General features: G+C 48.4%; 1 protein-coding gene across 1 annotated transcript in view; it reads right to left on the reverse strand.

The window, feature by feature from the left end:
- Positions 1 to 22,557, reverse strand: part of MDGA1 (MAM domain containing glycosylphosphatidylinositol anchor 1) — a 192,345-nt gene that overhangs the window by 58,229 nt on the left and 111,559 nt on the right. The window contains exons 9-10 of the mRNA XM_065401807.1: positions 7,589 to 7,858; positions 2,382 to 2,533 (exon numbers count right to left, since the gene is read on the reverse strand). Coding sequence (XP_065257879.1) covers positions 2,382 to 2,533; positions 7,589 to 7,858 — 422 coding nt within the window. The remainder of the gene's footprint in view (positions 1 to 2,381; positions 2,534 to 7,588; positions 7,859 to 22,557) is intronic.

The raw sequence follows: 22,557 nt of genomic DNA on the forward strand, positions 1-22,557 counted from the left end.
GACAAACACACTCTTATTATTTATCCAGACAAATTTTCTTCCCTTAAGGGCTCTTCACATGAAAGCACTTTTTTTTCCAGCTAAGCTTTTCAGCACCTTTTTTGCTTTTCACAGTTGTATTCACCAGCATCCTCATGTTCTCCACTAGGCGAGGAACCCAGGAGATTAAACAACAAGGCAAAAGGTTGTTCATGTACCCTGCCATGCCCCCTTGGGGAAAATAGCATAAAAAGTAAGGAGTCGAAGATGGCACTCCCTACTTACAGGCCCAAGTGACAGGGAGGAGCGTGGTGTTGCAGTGACATAAGAACTGGAAGATGGGCAGGACTTCGGAGGACAGATCGGAAGCTCTGTTTTGGCCACATTTAGTGTTAGCTGATGACGAGACATCCGGGGAAAATGTCAGACAGGCTGAGATGCACGGACTGGATGCAGAGAGACAAGTCGGGAGTGCAGAGAGAGAGCTGAGAGTCACCAGCAGGAAGATGAGAGTTGAGAGCATGAGAGTGGATGAGATCACCCAGAAAGAGGGTGGAAAACGAGGGGAGGAACAGAGAGGTGAACCCCACTATGGAAAGTAGAGGAGGAACACACCCACTGAGCGAGAACACTGATCAGCACTGTAGGAGGAGAACCAGACCAGCGCAGTATTGTGGAAACTTATTGCCTTCCACTCTCTGTCTGCATGTGTCCAAGTACTGTCTTGAGTGGGGGAATGAACTGGCTATCTTTTCCCCCCATACCTTATTCAGTGCCAACTCCCCGCCCTACACACACACACACACACACACACACACACACACACACACACACACCTCTCCCCCTGTGGGAGCTTTATCATGTCATAGGAGCATGGCCGGCCATGAGATTAATATACCTTACTATGGCCCCACTTGACATCATACTCTATTGATGCAGCATTCAACCAGTAATAAATTTATGCAAATATGTTTAGATTGCAAATGCAGGAAAATCTTCATTATAAGAATGTAATGATGCCAATAAAGAGAAACAGATAATGCCAACAGCGATATATTGTGAAATGCAGACAAAGACAATAGGACTAATTCTCCTTTCCACAAAGGCCTTTCTACCACTCCGGTAGCGTAAATGTCATTTTCCTCCTCTTCAAGGCCCATTTACAAAGGTGTAAAGGGGCCTCAGTGTAAATGAGAATCAGATCTGAGACTACATGTCCTCACCTTATAGATGGAGAGGAACTTGGTTGAGGATGAAAAAGAATGAAAATCCTAAATTATTTCAGAGAGTTGCAAAGGCGGAAATGGCAATTCCGGTTACAGCAAATCTCATTTTACAGTGAAGTTGTTCGGTGATAAAGTGACTTCATTATAAGAAGCTCCCCTGTGTCCTGTATTGTGGTGATTATTTGTTAAGCACTGACAATGTGCTCTGCGCTGTACGAGAAACAAATATAAGAAGTCCCTCCCCTGGAGAGCTCACAATCAAACAGAGACATAAAGATGAGACGCACTATGTGACCCAAAGGAGGGAGGCACTTGGATTCTTTTTTAATTATTTTGTTTTGTATATACAGTAAATAATCTTTTGCTCCCAAACATCACACAAACACATTAACTACCAGACCCCAAGAAGCACCAATCTTAAAAACCTGGGATTTGCAAAACACTGGAGAAATCTGGGCATTTTGCCCCAAATAAGGGGGAAAAGCCTGGGTGGAAGCGTCCTGTGATACTTGGTTAGGTTACCACACTCTTAAAAGTGTCAAACTGTGATCCTCTCTAGCCAGTGCCCTCTCCTATTTCCCCCTGATCCTCTCTGGCCCTCCACAATTCCCCTTCAGCCTGTACAGAACTAGGAATCGAAACTCCTGCTCCTGCAGAGTTTATATAATTCCAATGACTTCATGACTGTGATGGTATGAAAGACCTTCCGTAACACAAACAATGACTTTTCCCTGCAGTTCCAGGCCAGAGAGCTTGTCACTTTATTCCCTTTATTTTAATAAGTGAAGAGGCTGAAATTCCACTTGCCTGAGTCTCCAACCTATACAATCTTCACTCCTTTACTAATAACTCGGGGGGGGGGGGGGGAAGAGAAGGGCATTCATATTAAAACCCCATTCAGAAGATGGAGCATGAAAAGTCCAAGGAGCAGGGCCTTTTAGCTCCTCAATCCTCCCCTACAATAGACTTGAACATAAACACTGACCTGCACAATTGGCTTTCCTCTTCTATTCCTTGGGGGAAAAGAGTGGCCAGACCCTCAGTTTCTGGCTACTCTACTAAGAGCAGCTCCCAATGTTCAGGTAGTATCTGAGGTAAGCTCCTCCCAGCTCTCACTGAAAGCTGGTCTTCCCAAGTATGGGCACAGTGCTGGAGAAGAGCGATTAGGGATCTTACCTGCCGGACATCCAGCCGGTACTTGAGAATGGGATCCACTGCATCGGGTTCCTTCTGTGTCCACTGCAAGACATAAGAGTAGTTCTTGGATTGCTTCTGGCTGAGGGTGGGGTTGGGAGTGTCGTAGTAAAACTCTGGGTTGTAAGCTTTTGCTGGGAAAGAAAAAGAAAAAAGAGAAAGGGGATGGGTGGGAACTTAAGTTACAAAGTGAGATGGCGAGGGTGGTGAGACTTCGCTGCCCACCTCATCAGCCCAACTGCAGCTGAGGAGATCCTCTGTGCCCAGGGGCATAGGCTGGCATCATGCTAAACACCTCATTTACATTTTAAAAGCCATTCAAACCATACGTTTCTATGCTCCCATTTCCACTGGCTAAGCTACTGGGGGGAAGGTAACAACCTAGTGACCCCCAGCACACCATGACAGTGCACCAGTGAAGGCGGCAATGGGTTTAGTTCTGTGGTTCAACTAACTCTGATCTCTGTTTGCAGTTCAGATTGAGGCAACTTTAAAGTGGTATTTTTGTTACTCCTGTTTCATCGGCTGCTTCATAAAGCTTCCTGCTAACAATCCCTGGGAAAAGATCCTTTGGCCAATAGACCATATTTGTATTTTAAGGGGGAAAAGCGCTGGTTTCTGAGCCAATGTCTCCTCCTAGAAATGAAGAGCTGCACCAGAAGAAAATATGCTCTAGAAAGAAGCTAGATGGGTGGTAACAGAAGGATTTTCCATGGGGCAGCAGCAGCAGCCCTTTATCTGCCTCTGCCTCCACAGATAAGATCAAAGTGAGCTGGCTTTGTGGTAGGAACTGGGTTGGGTAAAATAAGACCCAACCCAAAGCCTTCCTCAAGAGTGCCCCTGAACCTCTTTGAAAATACATCCCCTTTCCTCTGTGCTCCTGGGCTTCCGGTGACAATAGGGTGACCAGACATCCCGATTTTATCGGGACTGTCCCGATATTTGCTTATTTGTCCCGCGTCCCGACCTACCTTTGGTCGGGACACGAATTGTCCCGATATTTTGCCTCTGCTCACAGGTTGAGCAGAGCCCGGAGGGGGCTTGCGCCCCCCCCCCACCCTGACTCCGCCCCCTCCTCCCCCCATTGGATCCCTCCCCAAATCCCCGCCTTGGCCCCGCGCCTCCAGCCCCGCCCCCTCACTGCCCCATTGGATCCCTCCCCAAATCTCCGCCCTGGCCCCGCCTCTTCCCCAAGCATGCCGCATTCCTCCTCCTCCCCCCTCCCTCCCAGGCTTGCGCTGATCAGCTGTATGGCGGCGCAAGTGCTGGAGGGAGGGGGGAGGTGGAGACGGAGCAGAGGCATGCTGGTGCGGGGGGGGGCGGGACGGGACGTGGAGCTCCGGCGGCCTTTTTTTCCCTTTTTTTTTTTGCTCCGCCGCCCCCCCCCCCCATCCCAATATTTCACCTGTGTGATCTGATCACCCTAGGTGACAAGCACCAAAATACCACACTGAAAGCTGCTTTCAGCTGCTCTCCAGCCTTGAGGAGTTTGAATAGGATTCAGGGAAGTGTCCAAACTTTCAAGGGCTTAATTGAATGGAATCCTGTGCCTTCTGAGGTTCAGCCATCACTTGTGAGAGCTGCCCATCCTTGGACGCCAATCAAGGCACCAGGGCCAGAATCTGACACGGATTCCAAGGCCAGAAAGGACCATTGTAATTATCTAGTCTGACCTCCTGTATAACACAGGCCATAGAACTTCCCCAAAATAATTCCTAGAGCAGATCTGTTAGAAAAACATCCAATCTCAATTTATAAAAAATGTCAGTGATGGAGAATCCACCAGAACCCTTGGTCAATTGTTCCAGTGGTTAAAATTTTACACCTTATTTCCAGTCTGAATTAGTCTAGCTTCAACTTCCAGCCACCATTAGATCATTTTACACTTTTCTCTGTTAGACCGAAGAGCCCATTGTTAAACATCTGTTCCGCAGGTAGGTATTCATAAACTGGAATCAAGTCATCGCTTAACCTTCTCTTTCCTAAGCTAAACAGATTAAGCTCCTTGAGTCTATCACTATGAGGCACGTTTTTGAATCCTTTAATCATTCTCATGGCTCTTCTCTGAAGCCGCTTCAATTTATCAACTTCCTTCATGAATTGTGGGCACCAGAACTGAACGCAGTATTCCAGCAGTGGTTGCACCTGTGCCAAATAGAGAGTTAAAATAACCGCTCTTCTCCTATTCGAGATCCCCCTGTTTGTGTATCCCAGGATTGCATTTGTTCTTTTGGCCACGGCGTTGCACCAGGAACTCGTGTTCAGCTGATTATCCACCACAACCCCCAAATCAATTTAGGGTCATTGCTTCCCAGGATAGATTCCCCCATCCTCTAAGGACGCCCTACATTCTTTGTTCCTAGGTGTAGACATTTACAGTTAGCCACATTAAAACACACATTGTTCGCTTGCGCCCAGGTTACCATGCTATCCAGATCACTCTGAATCAGTGACCTGTCCTCTTCATTATTTACCAGTCCCTCAATTTGTGTGTCATCTGCAAACTTTTTCAATGATGATTTTACATTTTCTTCCAGGTCATTGATAAAAATGTTAATAGAGTCGCTGCTCCCGGCTTAATGGAGCAGCTCCAGATTTCCACTGTTGTGACTGAGCTCAAAATCTGGCCCCAAGAGTGAAAAGGGGCAAGGCAAGAGATGGGCTTGAATCACAACTCTCCCTGGACTTTGGGGGAGTCCAGATGCAGATGTGAATTTCCCAGACTGGGGCCATCTCTAAATAGCACGGATTGCTGGAGTGCAGAGCATAAATATCATCACCCCCGACCACTCCCATTGGCAGAACACACTCCTGTCACTTTCCACTCGAAGCATAGGCCCTGTCATTCTATGGAGGTGTCAGGCTTAGAAGGATTCAGGGTTTGTTTTCTGTGAACTCTGATGGATAATATGAATATTTATGTCCAAGTCTTTTTTTCTTATTATTTTTATCGACTTAAATTTTTGCACAAGCAAGAAGTTCAGAACCACCTCAGAGATTAATTACTGCTTATTCAACTTGTATTGACTGTGGAAGTCAAGTTTCATAATGGATTCCAAAATGATGATAATTACCATCTTGCATAACATTAATTCCTTATTAATTGACTCTGAGATAGAAGTGGCAGCGAAGAGAGGGGGAAAGAAGCCCTTTAATAACGACTGCGGCATATCAGATACTTTTAAAACTTCACTTCTGGAAAGTTGAACTGTTGTTGGACTTTTTTCCAACTGTTTTGGGGTGAAAGGAGAACCAGACGGTTACACATTCAGATCATATTTTTGGACCTTATATGTAGGTGAAGCTGGAGAGTGGATTAGCACTGACCAGACCATAGGAGTGTGATGGCAGTGCTGCTAGCAAGGTGTGTGTGGAATGGGTGCGGGACAGCCTAAAAGTCACATTGTGCCTGTAAAACTTTGTAACAAATTAATTTCTTATCTGTGGAAGAAGCTAACACCCCCATGCATCCATCCATTTTAGGTACTTACATGGCCCCCATATCTGAGCACCTCACAATCTTTAAATGAATCACAACACCCCGTAAAGTAGAACAGTACTATTATCCTCATTTTACAGATGGGGAACTGAAGCACACAGGGGCTAAGTGATTTGCCCAAGGTCACACTAGAAGTCTGTGGCAGAGCAGAGAATAGACCCCAAGTGGCCCAAGTCCCAGACTCATGCCCTAATCGCTGGGCTATCCTTCCTCTCAGATATATGTGCTAAGAAAGAATTCAAAAGTTTCATGCAGCTGTATGAGTGCCGAGGTTTTCCCTTGACCTGTAGGTGTTTGGTCATAAGAATGGGCAGAGAAGTGTGGAATCCGAAAGCTAGCACTGGAAAGCTATGCCCTGGCTCTTGAGAACGGCTGGAGCAGAAGGAACACGCTGGCTGCTAAGGGGATCCTGTCTCATGGGACTGAGCACCACAAACTGAATGGCATTAATCCATGAATTACCAGCTCTAGGAAGCTGGTAATTCATGTGCTGGAAGCATTTCCAAGTCCACTAGGAATGAGTAAGCTTACTAGAGTCAGAGTTCGGTTTGACAGAGCACCATGGATTTCATTTCGCAGTGAGGGCATAAGTGCTGGCTGCAGGTTAGTGAGGAAAGGGGCGTAAGTTACGGAAAGAAACCTAATGCTACACAAATGCACAGAGGTCTGAAGGGATGGGGAGGGGTCACTGTAGTTGGTCAAAATAGGATGTTCCGGGAGTGTATCAAGGGAAAAGACTAAGGCCAGCATGGTACCAGTGCCTGAGAAATGACTAAGTGGAAGGTGTGAAATAAAATAGATCCCATCAACCTTCCAATCGCTCCCTGCCACTCACCCCCCCCCCCCACCCACAGAGTAAGGGCTTGTCTGTACAAATACTTAATCTGCCACAAGATGGGGTGTAAATCTACCTCTGTAGAAACTGGGGCCCAAGTCAAACCTCAGGTCAAGGGAAAAACCTCTTTAACGATCAGCAGAAGTGGCTGGGTCAGACATGTGATTTGAGCTCAAGCGCCGCTGCCCCTTTTTGCTGCCCATGGAGTTGGAAAGGATTTCACTCACTGTACATGCTGGATTTGCACAAATCCCAGCAGCAAATCCACTGTGTAACAGCATGAGACCCTGACTAGTTTTTATCTAAGCAGATGTCGCTGCACAAAGATTGGGGGAAACCAGAGGGATACGCACTAAAGGACGGGTTTTGTTTTAAAAGAAGGGACTGGAGGTCTTCCAGGGCTGGTGATGGGATGCTGAGTCTTACACACCTGCTTGGTCAACATTTAAATCCGATTCAGGTTGTCTGTAGCTGAGAGTGGATACCAACAGACAGCTGTACAGTGGCCTATGTGAAATGAGTTTGGTGTGTGTCACTCCTGTTCCTTTAGAACAAGTGTTCACACCACAAAAATGCACCAACCCAATTGGCACTAACTAGCCCCCTTCTAGGCAGTGGCAGCAGAGGCACCAAGGATTGCATGAGCCGTGGAGGCCGAGCTCCCTACTCAGCCCTAGAGGGAGACCTCCCGGAACACAACGGAAGCACCCTGGTGGGGAGAGTGCCTGGCAGCAGCTTGCCTGTACCCACTCTACGGAGAGAGGGCGTCTGTCTCCAGGGCTTGCCAGCCACCAAACTCACTGTAAGCAAGTCAATTAAAAACATAATAAGGAGGAGGCAATTTGTGAGACTTACCAGACACCTGGAAGAGGCAGGTGGAGACCCCCACGTCATTGGAGATGCTGCACTCGTAGCTACCACTGGTCTCCTGGTTCACGCTGTCCACCTTCAACTCTGAGCAGTCCTGCTGCTCTGTGGGGGGCAGTGTCAAGAGGTTCCCATTGAAGCGCCAGACGGCTGTGGCTACCTTCATGGGGCTCCCCTTCAGCATGGTGCACCGCAGGGTGACGCTGCGGCCCATGCCCTGGCGGATGTCCTGAGAAGTTGGTTCCACCACTGGGGGGACTGGAAATCATAATGACAAGAACAGGAAGAAAAACCGTCATTGGAGCAGCAGTCTGTCTCCTGGGCTAGACCCTCACTGGCTGCCACATCATCTCCCGGTATTCACACCCCTGCTACTCTTGACTGCGTATTGCTCCCCTTTGCCAGGGTGTGTCCAATCAACAGCTGCATCAGCCATTTCTCAGCAACTCATGACTGGGCTGGAGCAGGCTGCAGCCACCCTCATCTCCCATGGAGAGCACAGGTCCCAGAATACAATACTTCATCTACATCCACACTGCCAAGGTGGGACATTGTATGCAGAGTCCTGGATTATCACCAGGCGGCACCTTCGTATTAAATGTACAGCCCACATTGTCAAGCTCCACAGCTGGCATTTGCCCCGCAAGCCCTAAATCAGAACAAGAGCAGTAGTAATTCCTCCAAGCCAGTGTAATCTGCATCATAAAGAATAGCGAAGTAGCTCCCAAACACTGAAATTGGTTTTCTCCTGTGCAACTTTGTACAGAGGAGGGTTAAAAATATATCAGCTATATAAAATCCTTGTCCCTTGTTAAGATAAAACCTGTCCACCCTCACAGAACGCAGACCCCTTGGAGAGCCGTGGGGCATTAGAGGGCTATAATGGATGCAAGAAGCCAGAGATATACATGACAGCACTGTCTAGCGGTTAGATCAGTGGACTGGATGTCAGAACTTCGGGTTCTGTTTTCATGTTTACCATTGACTGACTGACCTTGGAAGGCAAATCACTTCCCCTCTCCATGCCTCAGTCTCCTTATCAGTCACAAGGGGCTAACATTTATTTGCCTTCCTGGGGATAAGAAGGCTATGAAAATCCATTAGTGTCTGTAACACTGAGACCTCCGGAATGCATGAGTGAGGCATGCAGATGGGACCCAGCATGGGGGTAGTGTGAATCACCACTGCGGGGGCTGTACCTATTTTATGTATTAACAGAGGACTTCAGTCACCAGGGCTATCAATCCAGCACCTTCCACCAGCACAAAACTTTTGATTAAGAATAAGAAAAAGTGGTGAAAAACAAAAGCTCTCTTGCTAAAATGAGTGGGGCTGCCCCAGCGTAAGTGAGGGCAGAATCTGGCTCTTGGATGGCCCGAACTCCAAAAGAGAAAGCAGAGATGCCTTGATGTACGTCTAGTACAATAACTACTCTTCCTCCATGAGCCTGGTAACATCTACAGTCTTGTGGGCAACATTGACCCTTACATGTCTAATGTGAAAAAATCTCCTCTGCCATGGGGGGCAGGAGCGTCTCCAGGTCTGGTACAACAGCGCCTCCTCTGCCAGGTCGCCCTTGCTTGACAGTAACCATCTTATTTTCCAGGTACCTGGCCCAACTCTCAGCCTTCTGGTCCTTCTCTGCAGTTAAATGGATTAAAAACAGCTCTGGACTGAGCGTGCCTTGCCCTGTTGAATGGCATGGTCAGCTCATTACAGATGGCTTGCTAGCGGCGTGTCTCAGCAGGCGCTCTGAGCACTGACTTGCCTTTGGCTCGCACGTCTCCCACCTCACAGAGTTATAATGTGAGAAGTTGTTTGATTAGACCAAGTGTCATCTTCATCCCCAGCTGCTATCCCATTTCTTGGGTCACATCTGCTCCTGCGTTGAAGCCGGCAGGGCCTCGTGTTCTAATAGAGACCGGCTGGGGAAGCGAAAAAGAGAAGACTTCAAAAGTGACGTGGCGGCGACAGACACACTCAGCCAAAGCAAACGAGCTAGCGGGGGGGAGACGCCATTTCATTGCACTAAGGAGGCCATGGAGGTCCGTGAGATCTGCAGAAGCAGTGTAGGTCATTATGCTGGAGAGGGGGGCCAGGAGCTAGACAAAAGGTCCCCTTGCTGGCTCCAGGGACACCCTGTGCCCTAGTAAAGAGGGACTGTATGAGGGCAGAAGAGGGACAAGAAGGGAGCAGGGGCAGGGCTGGTAGAACCCAGCTCTTTCCTCAGGGGCTACTGCAGCTCTGAATGTGCAGATGCTCTGGGGCTCTGCCACCATTCTGCAGCATGGGGGTGGGAATGAAGATTCCCTACTCAGACTGCACGGCAACCAGGACATGTGACCATCACTCTCTTGTGTGGGTGCCGGGGGAAAATAAACTGTCGCCTCTGATTACCTTTCTCCCTGGATGGAGATGCCCTTCTCCACAAACACAAGGCAGCACCTCACAAACTTTAATGCATGGGGCTGGGGGAGCTGTCCTGCTAGAAGTACCATAAAGCCAACGTCCTGGCTGCTTGTGGCCATTCAGGTCCCATGACATGCTTTAGGGAGCTAGCCCTGGTTTCCTGGCCAAATTCCAACATGGGCAATTACATACAGGTTCCCCAAACTCCCTTCCATTTCTCCCCTAAAGCCTCTTGTGTAGTGCTGGTGTGCGCTGTAAAGCGCCGGCTATGTTCCACCCCAGGGGTGGCTGCATTCAGCACTGGGTGAGCAATTTCTGCATACACAGCATTCCAGGATACTTCTGCATGAAACGTGCTATGCAAGTGTACAAGGACTATTGTTTTCCTCTGGTGCCAAATAAACCAGAGAACAGCAACGTGGCAAGAAGTGTTATGAAAGGGGTGAAGAGGGCAGAGCATTACCCTGTCAGCCAGCGTTAAAGCAGCAATACTTCTCCAGCAGGCTTGTTCAGATGCTGCTGCTGTGAAAACACAAGCCAAGACAGCCCGCCTTAGCCACAAAATTATTGTGCAACAGTCAAAACCATAATCACTCATCTGCTCGTTAGGAACAAATAAAACCAACCAAATTAGGATGGCTTCACTCGGTCAACCCAGGGATCTGAAAGCCAAGAGAGACCCCAGGCAGCATCCTCAAAGCAGCCAGTCCGGGAGCTTTGCAGCAAATGGGGCTGCCGGGGTAGCAGGGCTATTTTTAGAAGAAGTCCCAGGGCGCTCGTGGCGAAAAAGAGCAGGAGTCAGGGAAGTAGAGTGAAGAAATGTCAAGTGTCCAGGGTGGAGTTTTGGGCCCCAATCACGATCTGATTTTCTTCGTTTCCTGGAAGTTACTTGAACCACGCTTGAGCCTCATTCCTCACAAAGGAATCAAAGTTCCCAGGTGAGAAATCCAGTCCATGGTCTCCCTGGCCTGTCACTGTGCAGCCTCCCAGACTGCGCCAGATGGAGACGGCCAAAGTTCTCGGTGAAATGTGTTAGTCTCGGGTCCACCTGCCCTGCAGGAACATCCACAAATGTCGAGGAAACTTCCTCCCAGCCCCAGGAAAGTCCCGGGCTCCACGAGTCACATGACAGCAGCACAGCTAAATCCTGCCCCTGTGCACAAAGCCTGAGAAAACTGGTTTTGATAATATGGAGGAGGACTCTCCGCGTAACCCGGGGCAGGGCACAGATTAGCGGCACAGTCCCTGCGTGGCCCTCAACTCAAAGCTGCAAAGGTGGAAGTGGTGTCAATTATTGGACATGGAGGAGTGAACAGTGCTGACTGCTCTCTTATACGCTGCTCCATGACTTGGAGACAGCCCGCCTCCCCTTCACATCCAACCTGCACCTGTAGCAGACAGTCAAGCAGTCACTGGAAGCCAGTACCTATCTCGGTGTGTGGCCAGTCATCCCGTTCTCCACTCCACGCAGCCCACTGGGAGCTGCCACATGTGTTCTTCTCCATGGAGTCACATCATTGTGGACTCTCCTGTCACCGCCTCTCTGCATCCCACTGCCATGGCGAGTGCCCTGCCAAACAGCGCCCCCCGGCACGGTGGGGATGTGGTGCGAGCCCATGGCTGGGTGGCCCCTTCCCATCTTTCCCTGGTTGGGGCCACAGCTCCTTGGTACTGGGATCATTATTTATACCATGCTGGATTTGTTGCTTTACAACAAGTGAAAAATGCAATGCGGAAAGCCAAAAGACACGCCCAGGTCCCTGCCTGGAGCTCATAGGCCAAAGGCATGAATGTGATTTCTGGGTGACAAGTGGAATTTGAAAGAAAAAGGGGCAGAGGACTTGGCTTGCATTAGCTGAGAGGCTCCTACCTGGAGCCTAGAGGAGGAAGGCACAAAGTGAGGGATGGCAGAAGAGAAGGGAGAGAAGCCTGGGCAGGACAGAGGGAGAGAGAGGGAGCCTGAGCTGGAGATGCAGGTGAGAGCGGTGCCGTGGTGAGCTGTGGAAGGGGAGGGAGGAGCTTGAGCTGCATGGGGAAGGTGAAGGACAAGCCAGCGCCCAGATGTAAGAAGGGTCAAGTTAACTAGAGTTAGATGAACCAACTCCAACAGCAGCACCAGCATGGACCTGAGTCCTAAATTCAAACCCAATCTCCTCCACAAACAGCTGGAATTTGGTCTGTGCAGGCTGAAAAAAGATGAACTCTAGCTTTCTTTTTCCAAGAATGTCCATGCTCCTCTGCATGGCCCGGTTCTGGTCAGGACCAAGCCCAGAAACACCCATGTGTATTAAGCAACACAAAGTAAGAAGTAACTAACTCTGCAGATCTCAAAGCACTTTACTAACACTAAGGAATTCTCAACCGGGCTGCCTCACAGTTGGTATTCTCACTATTTTACAGATAGGGAAACTGAGGCACAGGGCAGGGCACTAACTTGCCCAAGGTCACACAGTCAGCAGCAGAGCTGGTAATAGAGCCCTGGAGTCCCGCCACCTAGTTCTGTGCTTTAACCATCACACCAGGCTTCATCCCCTGTCACAGAGTACCCATTTGGAGCCTCTTGGGGTATGTCTACACTGCAATAAAACAGCCACGGCTGGCCTGTTTCAGCTGACTCGGACTCATGGAGCTATAAAACTGCAGTATAGATGTTTGGGCTCAGGCTGGAGCCCAGGCTCTGAGATCCTCCCCTTTCCGGGTCCCAGAGGCCTGGCTCCAGCCCAAACCCAATTGTCTACACCGCTATTTTACAGCCCCACAGCCCGAGCCTGAATGAGCTGAAAGGGGCCAGCCCTGGCTGTTTTATTGCCTTGTAGCCATATGTTTAGAAAATTCTTAGTTTTTATTCAAAACACACGAAAATAAATTCCAGCTGCGAGTGATAGAAATAACAAAGTCTCTCTAGATTAGAGAGCAGTTTTATTCTCCGCAGCCCTCAGACTGCTCTGCTGCTAACTCTCCCTCCAAACTTAAAATGCGAGCTGTAACCCTCTACCCCAGATGCTTACAGCCGATAGGAACAGAGCAACTCCTGCAGATTCCATTTTATTCCCTGTGCATGAGCTGAGATAATCCAGGAACTAAGGGGTCAGTTAACACTGCAAAAGAACAAACCTAACCAGGAGTGGAATTACCATTAAACACACCGTGCAGTGGCACGGGCCCCCCAAAATGCAGGGGGCCCTCCAAAATGCAGCAGCACAGCAGGGCTCAGGCAGGCAGGCTGCCTGCATGCCATGGCTAGTGGCCCCGCGCCGCTCTCGGAAGCGGCCGGCTGCTGGCACATCTCTGCACGCCCTTGGTGGGGGGGGAGGCAGCTCCACATGCTGCCCCCACCTGGGCAATGCACGGAGACCTGCTGCTCCCTTCCCCCCATGGGGTGTGCAGAGACGTGCCAGCAGCAGGGCTAAGGCAGCTCCCTGCTCACTCTGCCTCCCTCCCTCCGTGCCGCTCCTGGAAGCGGCTGGCATGTCCCTGCGGCCCCCCGGGGTGGGGGTGTCTCCGCGCATTGCCCCTGCCCCGACCGCCAACTCCGCAGCTCCCATTGGCCGGGAACTGCAGCCAATGGGAGCTGTGGGGGCAGCGCCTGTGGGCAGCGGCAAGCAGAGACCCCCTGCCCCCCCCCCGCCTAAGAGGCGCTGCCGGAGGGGTGTGCGCGCCGGTCGCTTTGGGAGCCACACCACCCGAGGTAAGCACGGCCCCTCTGCCCCCCTCCTGCACCCCAACTCCCTACCCCAGCCCAGAGTCCGCACTCCGCACCCAAACTTCCTCCCAGAGCCTGCACCCCTCACTCCTCCTCCCACACCCTAACCCCCTGCCCCAGCCCAGAGCCTGCACCCAAACTCCCTCCCAGAGCCCTCATCCCTCACCCCCTCCTGCACCCCAAGCCCGCCCCAATCAAGATACCTCACTTTATTTTCATTTATTTCCTATTACTCAAAATATAGGAGGAGGATGAAGAAAAAAAAAAGAATGAAAAATGGGGGTGGGGGGGAGAGATAAGAGAGACTGTTCTTTTTCTTGGCTGGGTCCCGAGGGGGGGGGGCAGGAAAATGAAGCTGTGCACAGGGCCCCACTAACTCTGAATCCGCCACTGAACCTCACACCCACACTGCTGTGAGAAAGACTGCCCTTTCTGGGAGGGGATTGTTATTAACTGGGTTTTGTATTACACAAGTTATCCCAAGTGGCTGCAAAAATCTATGAATGGAACTTCTAATCATGGCAGGGAAACCAGCATGTGCCAGTCTCAGGGCCTTATTAGACACACCTGACCCCATCCATTTCTCTCCTAACTTGTGAGAGGGAGCCGCCAACTGCCTGGCACTCATTACATGCACACACTGGCTGCCTCCTCATTCTCTTTCCGCTGAGGTTCAGCATTAACACCACCACCCCGTTAAAGGTTGCTGGGGCCTACCAGCTGACCTGCAGCACAGCATACCAAGCAGTGAAATCAAGCAGGAATCCCCTCTTCTATCAGTAGCACCAGATCACAGGAAGGCAGAGAGGCCAGGGCCCTGGGGAAGGTGGAAGTGAGTCTATGATGATACTACTCCTGTTGCTGTGGCTACTGCTATATGTGCATAGGATACGTGGAGCTCTATGTAACTGCTCATAGCTGTCCTATTATCCCACACAATATTGTAACAACTCCACGGCCATCTAGGGCGTCCTGGCCATCACAACACTGTACACCGCAGCAGGGATAGAACTCATTCTCCTGTTCCAAAAGCACAGACCCCTACCCACCCGAGCTAAAGGGGACTTTGGTCCTGTACTGCTGTAACACAGAGCTGAGCCGTTTGGCTGCCATCCAGTAGCACACACACGCATATAAGGTAGTTGAAGGACTTATTCTCAGTACGCTAGTAAGGCACACTGGGTCCCAACCAAAGCAGTTTTCCATATGGAAACATCTATGCTAGGGACATTTACATGCTCAATCTCACATGCTTGTTTAGCAAAATAGGAAATGGTACGGCTTACTGGTTAGAGCAGGGGAGCATCGATAAAGCTCTCTCAGTTCTAATCTCAGCTCCAACACAGATGCTCTCTGTGGCTTTGCAAAAGGCACTTCCCCGCTCTGTGACTCAGTTTCCCCCTCTGTAAAATGGGGATGATGATAATAATACCCACCCCGCTCACATAGTGGAGGCTTAAGGATTATGTGTCCGTGAAATGCTCTGAAGCCAAACTCTAAGAATTGCCATTCTTACTAACTCAACAAATCTGTCTAAGCACACTCTCTGTTTGCATTGTTGGAACTGAGAGGGGAGGGGAGGCCAGGGTTTGGAGGAGAGCAGGGTTGTCCTAATGCCAGTCACATACTTTTATGTTTTTAAAAGAGAAGTAAGTTAAAACGTAGACACATACAGGTGGAATCTCAGCTTTCCAGCTCTCTTCTTCTACAAACTGCCGAAGCCAATTAGCTCAACTAGTCAAACCTTATTGTAGTAAAGATTTTGTTTAGCGATTTACTCTGCGATTAGCTGCAGCGCTTAGTATATTACACCACTGTTTCCCACAGCAGGCGTTGGAATAGAGTCCATTCTGGGTGGGAATCTCCAGGCCTTTTGCCCCACATATGCTCCTCCTAAAAGCAGACCTAGTCCAGACATTCTGGAACTCTGCTTAGAATGAGTGTCCAATTAATTCATGGTAACGAGACACTACACAGACAAGTACTCCCCTGCAGTGTAAAGCCACATCGTTCCCATGGCTCTGTTACCTTGAAGTGCTAGGTTTCACCACACTTGGTTTCCTTAATTGAAAAAAACAAGTCGAAAAAGATGGAGCAGGCACAGTAGAACACACACACACACACACACACACACACACACACACAGTAATGTATACAAATAACTCCCACCCATCACCAGATCAGACAGGGCATGTATGCAAGAGATTAAAATAATGAAGATACCCATTTTAGAACAGGACGCAGCATGCTAGTGTCTTAGTTACTAGCACATCAATGGCATAGAGCAAATCGAGGATTTTAGCACTAATTTAGAGAGACTGCTGTAACCAAGCCACGGTCAATTAGGGCTTCACTATTTTGCTAAATGCAGCAACATGGAACTTCATGGCAACAGCTAAGATAGAACTCCAATTTGCCTATCCTGAAAAACACCCACCTTTGCAACTTTAGCAAAAGAATCTCCCTTGGCTGTTAGCAATATAGGACCTATGACACACAATTGAGGCTCTGTTTCCATTCTCTAGGGGACATTGGTGTACACGTACACACAGGCATTCAAATTCATTTCTAATGACACATCAGGATGGTGACAACCTTCAACTCCTAACAGTCTATGTGGTGTTTCTATCCAACCACTCAATAAACATCAGCCAATTATATTGTACCCAAAATGTTTTCCGAATGTGTCTCTCTCTCTAGATTAGGACAGGAAACACTTCATCCTGCTTTTTAAGGATGTACAGAAAAGCTACACGACCAGCTAGGGTCAGGAAGTTAAGAATCCCAGTCCCAGCTGAAATTGCAGGGGGAATTCAGGGAGGCAAATGGGATCCCCCAGACTAGAATTTGGCAAGATGCCAGGCCGGACATGCCTATGAAAGCGTCCCAGTGTTAGCATCCAGTCTTATGCACAGCAAGAAGTTCCAAAGGCCAGCGCCCACCACACAGCCTGGATGAACACCTCTGTGCCCCAGCAAACCCAGGCCAGCAGGCGGTGTGGTTCCTATGGAAGACCTGAAAAGCAGCAGCTCCCGCTGCATTCACAAGAAGCACCCGGAGAAGCTCTCGGCCACATTTCACTCTGACTATCCGAGCCTTTGACAAGGTCACTCTGGCATTTATTCTAACTCTTTACATTTCCCCTTTCCCTCCTCCTCCCCCTCTGATCGTCACCAGCCAGGAGCACAGCTTTATTGTATATTCCGGCTTAATTCTCTCTGGGGACAAACAGGGCCTCGGAGTTTTAAATGCCAGCAGAGTCACATACAAGGGAAAAAGAGAAAAGAAAGGAAATTGAATGCGCTGCGCTGTCTGACTCTTCTGAGCATCGCAGAGGGCTGCAGGGAACCAGCACTCAGTGGCTGCCAGAGACAGATGAACAAGCCCCGGCAATAAGGGCAAGGGTAGAGGGGCAGCTGGTACCATTTCCACCCTCTGAGAAGAATCACAGACAGGGAGTCTTTTATGCTGCAAGGGGGGAAACTAAGCCCCCAGCATTAGTGTGAAGAGGTGAAAGTAGACCCTTTAGTGTCTAGTGCATGGATCCAGGGACAAGCCCCTCCAGATTCCCAAGCAGGACTTTGGAACAATCAGAGAAGAGACTGGTAATCTTCCCAGGTTTTATACTGAGCCCAGTGCTTGCCGAGACAGGACTTTGGGCATTTAGCGAATGCTGTTGGGATACCCATGCAACACACACCTGATCAATAAAGCTCATACTTATGCACCTCCCTATGGAGTTTCAGCACCTCGATTTAAGGAATTCCCCAGTAAAATGGGACATAACTTGAGTCTGAAGCTCAGGCAATGCTTCCTGCTGTTGGGGACCATAGGAGCAGGCCTTCTGCATGCTAGTCTCCTTGCACCCAAGACATCACCTTTAAAGTCATACCAAAAGGCACAGATGGATACGGACATGCATATTTTCATCCAAACCAAATGACAAATCTTTGACTTTCAGAGTCTGCTCAACAAGCAGCCAATTAGCACCATCTGTGGGTTTGATTTCTGTGGTGTATTGCTGCCTACTAGGAACTGGGCTGAGACCCTCTGGTCCCCCACTACTGAATTCACACGGACCTCAGAACAGCCATTAGCTAGGAATGGCTCTTGGTCGTTGCTGGCTGGATTCAAAGTAGCACTCTGGAAGGGAAAGGTTCTGTATCCCATTACCAGCTGCCGGGAATGCCAGTCCCCTGTATGTTTGGGCCTTTTAATAAAATTCACTGAAAGTTAAAAGCAGTGAAACTGCAGGTAAAGTGCTGCTGAAAACAGCAAACATCGTAAGGGAGGAGAAGAATTACTGCTGTAAAATGCAATGATCCTCAAAGCCACAGGTAGTCAGAGCCTTTTGCTTACAGCTGGACTATAGCTTTACCTTGCCTTCTGTTTTGAGTCTACATACTAAGTTGGGAGCACTAGACACTCTAGCTGCTTCTAAAAACAGACACAGGAAGTGAGGGGAGAGCAGCCAGAGACAGAAATAGTTATTAAAAACCAGAGTTGTGTCAACACAAAGGTTGGGGCCTAAAGTATGAAGGGGAGGGGTCCCAAGCCAGGAAGAGTCTGGTGGGGAAGGAAAGCAGTCTAAGGCAATTATAATAGCAAAATATTGACTATTAATCATTAATATGTTTAATTTGAATTCTTAGCCATTACCTACTATACAGACAAGATGTAGAGGCAGGGTGCTAAGGGTTAACAACAACAGTCCGATTTATCTACAGAACAGGGACAGAGCGAGCTTCCTGCAGACCCCATCTCTCTCCTCAGATTGGCTTTCAGCCCCTCGTCTGGATCTTGGGGCAACAGGGAAGTTCAGTCTCCATGACCCTTTCAGTCCTTGGGCTCTTCGTTGAGGCTTCCAGGAAAAAAAGCTGATCAATGCCAGTCCTGGAAGTAGTGTTTGTCCTGTGGACCTGTCCCCATGGAAATGCAGGGAGATGTTCAACTTGGTTCTCATCAGCCATTAGATGGTAGCAGCTTTTGGACATTACTAATGTCCAAAAGGGGGGGAGGGATAGCTCAGTGGTTTGAGCATTGGCCTGCTAAACCCAGGGTTGTGAGTTCAATCCTTGAGGGGGCCACTTAGGGATCTAGGGCAAAATCAGTACTTGGTCCTGCTAGTGAAGGCAGGGGGCTGGACTTGATGACCTTTCAAGGTCCCTTCCAGTTCTAGGAGATAGGATATCTCCATTAATTTAATGTGGGAAGAATTGTGAGCTGGGGTATTATCAGCACCACTTTTTAGCAGGTGGGGACAGAGAGGCCGACAGATTACATGATTTGTTTAGGGTCACACAAGGAGTCAGTGGCAGAATTTGGAATAGAATCCAGGAGCCCTGACTCCAGGTCTAACTGCCTGACCCTACTTTCTGGACTCTCAGCAGGAGTCAGTTTCACCGCTGGGATTAGAACTCAGGAGGTTCCTGGCTCTCAGTTTTGTGCTCAAACTACTAGCAAATGCTGCCTGACTCAGAGAGGAGCAATGAGCCATGCAATGGGGACTCTCTTGCCAAAGCTGTGACACTTGACATATTCTCGCCCTATTACCACTCTTGGACACTGTATTTCTACAGGGGAGGAACATCCCAAGCCCACTAGCGATACTCTGGAGCACCTTACAGAAACTGGCTTTAGCTGCATTATTCAGAGCTCTGTGGTTTCTGACAGCTGCAGGCATTGTGCATTCATAGAAATCATTCTTCTGAATTCAGGGTGCTTTCTGCAGCAGAGGGCACCGGAAGGAGACCGGTGACAGAACTGGCATCCACTCAAGGACAGCTGCCTGTTGCCCACCCCCAGTGCCTGCTTCCCTCGCCCTCCCCATCTGGCCAACAGCTCTGTCTCATCTCATCTGGACTCAGACCCGGAGAGAGATTTATTTGTTAGCCCACTCACCAGATAAACACGTTTTGACATTTGATTTGCCAGACTCCTTCAGTGACAGACTTCAAACTGGGCTGGCATCAAAGGAGCATCTCGGAGGAGCTGAGTCCACTTATCGCAGAGGCAGCAGCACCTCACAGAGTCATCCTTTTAATATCAAGTGGAGGGGATTTAATCTGCAGCAGAGGGGAGCTCGCAAAGCAAGGGGCAGGAAGTACATTTCCCAACGACAGACTGGAGTGCTCTCCAATTGCTTTTCTTTCCCCACTCTATCACAGCAGGATGGATTTTATTCCAGGGAGGCAATGATGGGGGTCCATTCTACAAAGAATCAGTCACTCCCATTCCTGGCTCTTCTGATTACACCAACAAGAATTGCAATACATCCCCCCATTCTCATCCAGGGCGTCAAAACTCAGGATTGGATTCCAGATTTGAACCAGTTCTTCAGCAGTTCTTAGCTGGAGGGTTGCAGTTATCATGCATTCTGTAATGTGGCATGCAGCTTTTTGAAACCTCTTTGTGATGCCCCTCATTGATTGGGGCACCTCTAGCACTCAAAGCACTCAGCAGTGACAATGGCATTTTTATGAGTTTGGGTAACATATGTCGATTGCTGAGCCATCCCATCAGGGAAGGGATAAACCTTCTCTACACATGTCTGGGGAGAACCCCCTGGGGTATTGCACTCAGATCTGGGAACCTTGGTCTCAGAGGAGTCATGTCCCAAATCAGAGTGTGGAGAGCCTTCTCTATACAGCTCTCGAGAAACTCCAGTTCTCTGTTCTGAGCACTTCATTACTATAAAGATAGTGACAAAGTGATGCGAGTTCAGAAAAGAGCAGAAAAATGATCAAAGAGGTGGAGGGACTTACTTACGGGAAAAGATTAAGAGATTTAAATATATTTAGCCTGGCTAAGCTACAGCTGGGGGAAGGGAGGGAGAAGTTAACATCGTCTGCAAATATCTGAAGGATATAAACACTAAGGATAGAGAGTAATTTAGCATGGACCAACGGAGGGTAACTAGGACTAATAGGGTCAACTTAAGAAAAGAAAAATTTAGGCTGAATGTCAGGAAATCTTTTAATTCTTTACCGATTTAGGCAAAATTATGGAAAAACCAATATGGGATGAAGTTAGTAAAGAATTTAAAGATGGCAGCATAATTAATGCCAAACTTGGTTTTATGGAAAAATCACTCTTCTCAAAAAACAATATAAAATGTATTTGACCAGATCACAAGTTTGCTTGAAAAAAAAGCAAAGGTGTTGACATAATACCCTTAGATTTCCATAAGACAGTTGACGTAGTCCCGCATGACATTCTGATTTAAAAAACATTAGCACTATAGAAAAATCTATATACCCCATGTTAAATGGATTAAAAAGTGGTTAACTAATAGAATGCAAAAAGTAATAGTAAATGAGGAATGTTTCTAGTGTGGTCCCACAGGGATCTCTTCTCAGCCCAATGCTGTTCAATATCAATGCTATCAATATCTTTGCAAATTTTACCGGCAATGATCTTATATTATCTTCCAGTTAATTGGTAGAGCACACTAAAAATAGTGGAGTGGTAAATAATGACGTGGACAGGTCAGTAATACAGACTAACCTGGATTGCTTGGTAAGGTGGGTTCATTTGAACAATAAGGTGTTTTAAACACAGCCAAATGCAAGGTCATGGGTCTAGGAACAAAGAATGTAAAGTCACACATAAAAGAGCTATCCTGGAAACCTGTCTCTGAGAAAGACTTAGGTGTCATGATAACGAACTGAAGATAAGCTCTCAATGCAATGCTGTAGCTAAGAAGGCGAATGCAATCCTTGGCTCTATAAGCAAGGGAATATCGAGTAGGGAGACGGTATTACCTCTGCATTGAGACTATTAGTGGAATACTGTGTCCAAGAATGGTGTCCACACTTCCAAAAGGATGTTGACAAATTGGACAGGATTCAGAAGAAATACAAGAATGATAAGAGGACCGAAAACCTACATTATAGTGAGAAACTAAAGCAGCTCGATCTATTTATTGTGTTCAAGAGAATGTTAGATGATTTGATCACAGTCTAGAAGACCTACACGGGGAAGAGATTTCTAATAGAAAATGGCTCTTTAATCTAGCAGAAAAAGACATAATGAGCTCCAATGATTGAAAGCTGAAGCTAGACAAATTTAGACTAGCAATAAATCACAAAATTTTAATGGGGAGGGTAATAAATCACTGGAACAACTTACCTCAGGACATGGGTACAGATCCTCAAAAGGTATTTGGGTGCCCAGCTCTTGGGCCATGGTGGATTCCCCCTCACTTGCAGTCTAAGTCAAGACTGGGTGTCTTTCTAAAGGATACACAACAGCCCCTGGCTGCACAGTGCCATTTCAAATGAGGGGGACCACACAAGGGGGCGTCCTGCCCCTGGAGAGGCACTAGAGAGCAAGCCTGCACCACTACTTACCCCACAGTGGCTCCTGTCCTGGCTCCTTGCTCTGCCTCATTGGCTCTCACCACAGCTTGCAGGCGGGGCTGTCCCCCATGATGCCCTGACCTGCCCCTTTCCTGGTCCTTGCATCACTGGGTCACCTGCCCCAAGCTGGGCTGCTGTGGGCCAAAAAGTGATTGGGCAATGGCCTATGTGACCCCCCCCCACCTCTGCGTCCTATGGCTATATCTCAAACAGAAGTGATGGCTTTGATGCAGTGATTACTGGGTGTGGGTCTTTAGCTTGAGCTACACGGGAGGTCAGATTAGATCATAATGCTCCCTTCTGGCATTAAAAAAAAATTAAGAATCTATTAGATCCATTAGTGAAGAAAAAGCTATTCTTGCAATTAAATCATTTTTCCACCTGTGCAGACAGCAGAAAAACCTCAAGGTAAGAACAAACAATCTTTTGCTTTCTCACAATTCTGCGGAAGTTGGGCTTCCACCCCACTCTTTGCCTGTGAGGAG

The sequence above is a fragment of the Emys orbicularis genome, chromosome 3 (genome assembly GCF_028017835.1).
Source record: "Emys orbicularis isolate rEmyOrb1 chromosome 3, rEmyOrb1.hap1, whole genome shotgun sequence".
In the NCBI taxonomy this organism is placed as follows: Eukaryota; Metazoa; Chordata; order Testudines; family Emydidae; genus Emys; species Emys orbicularis.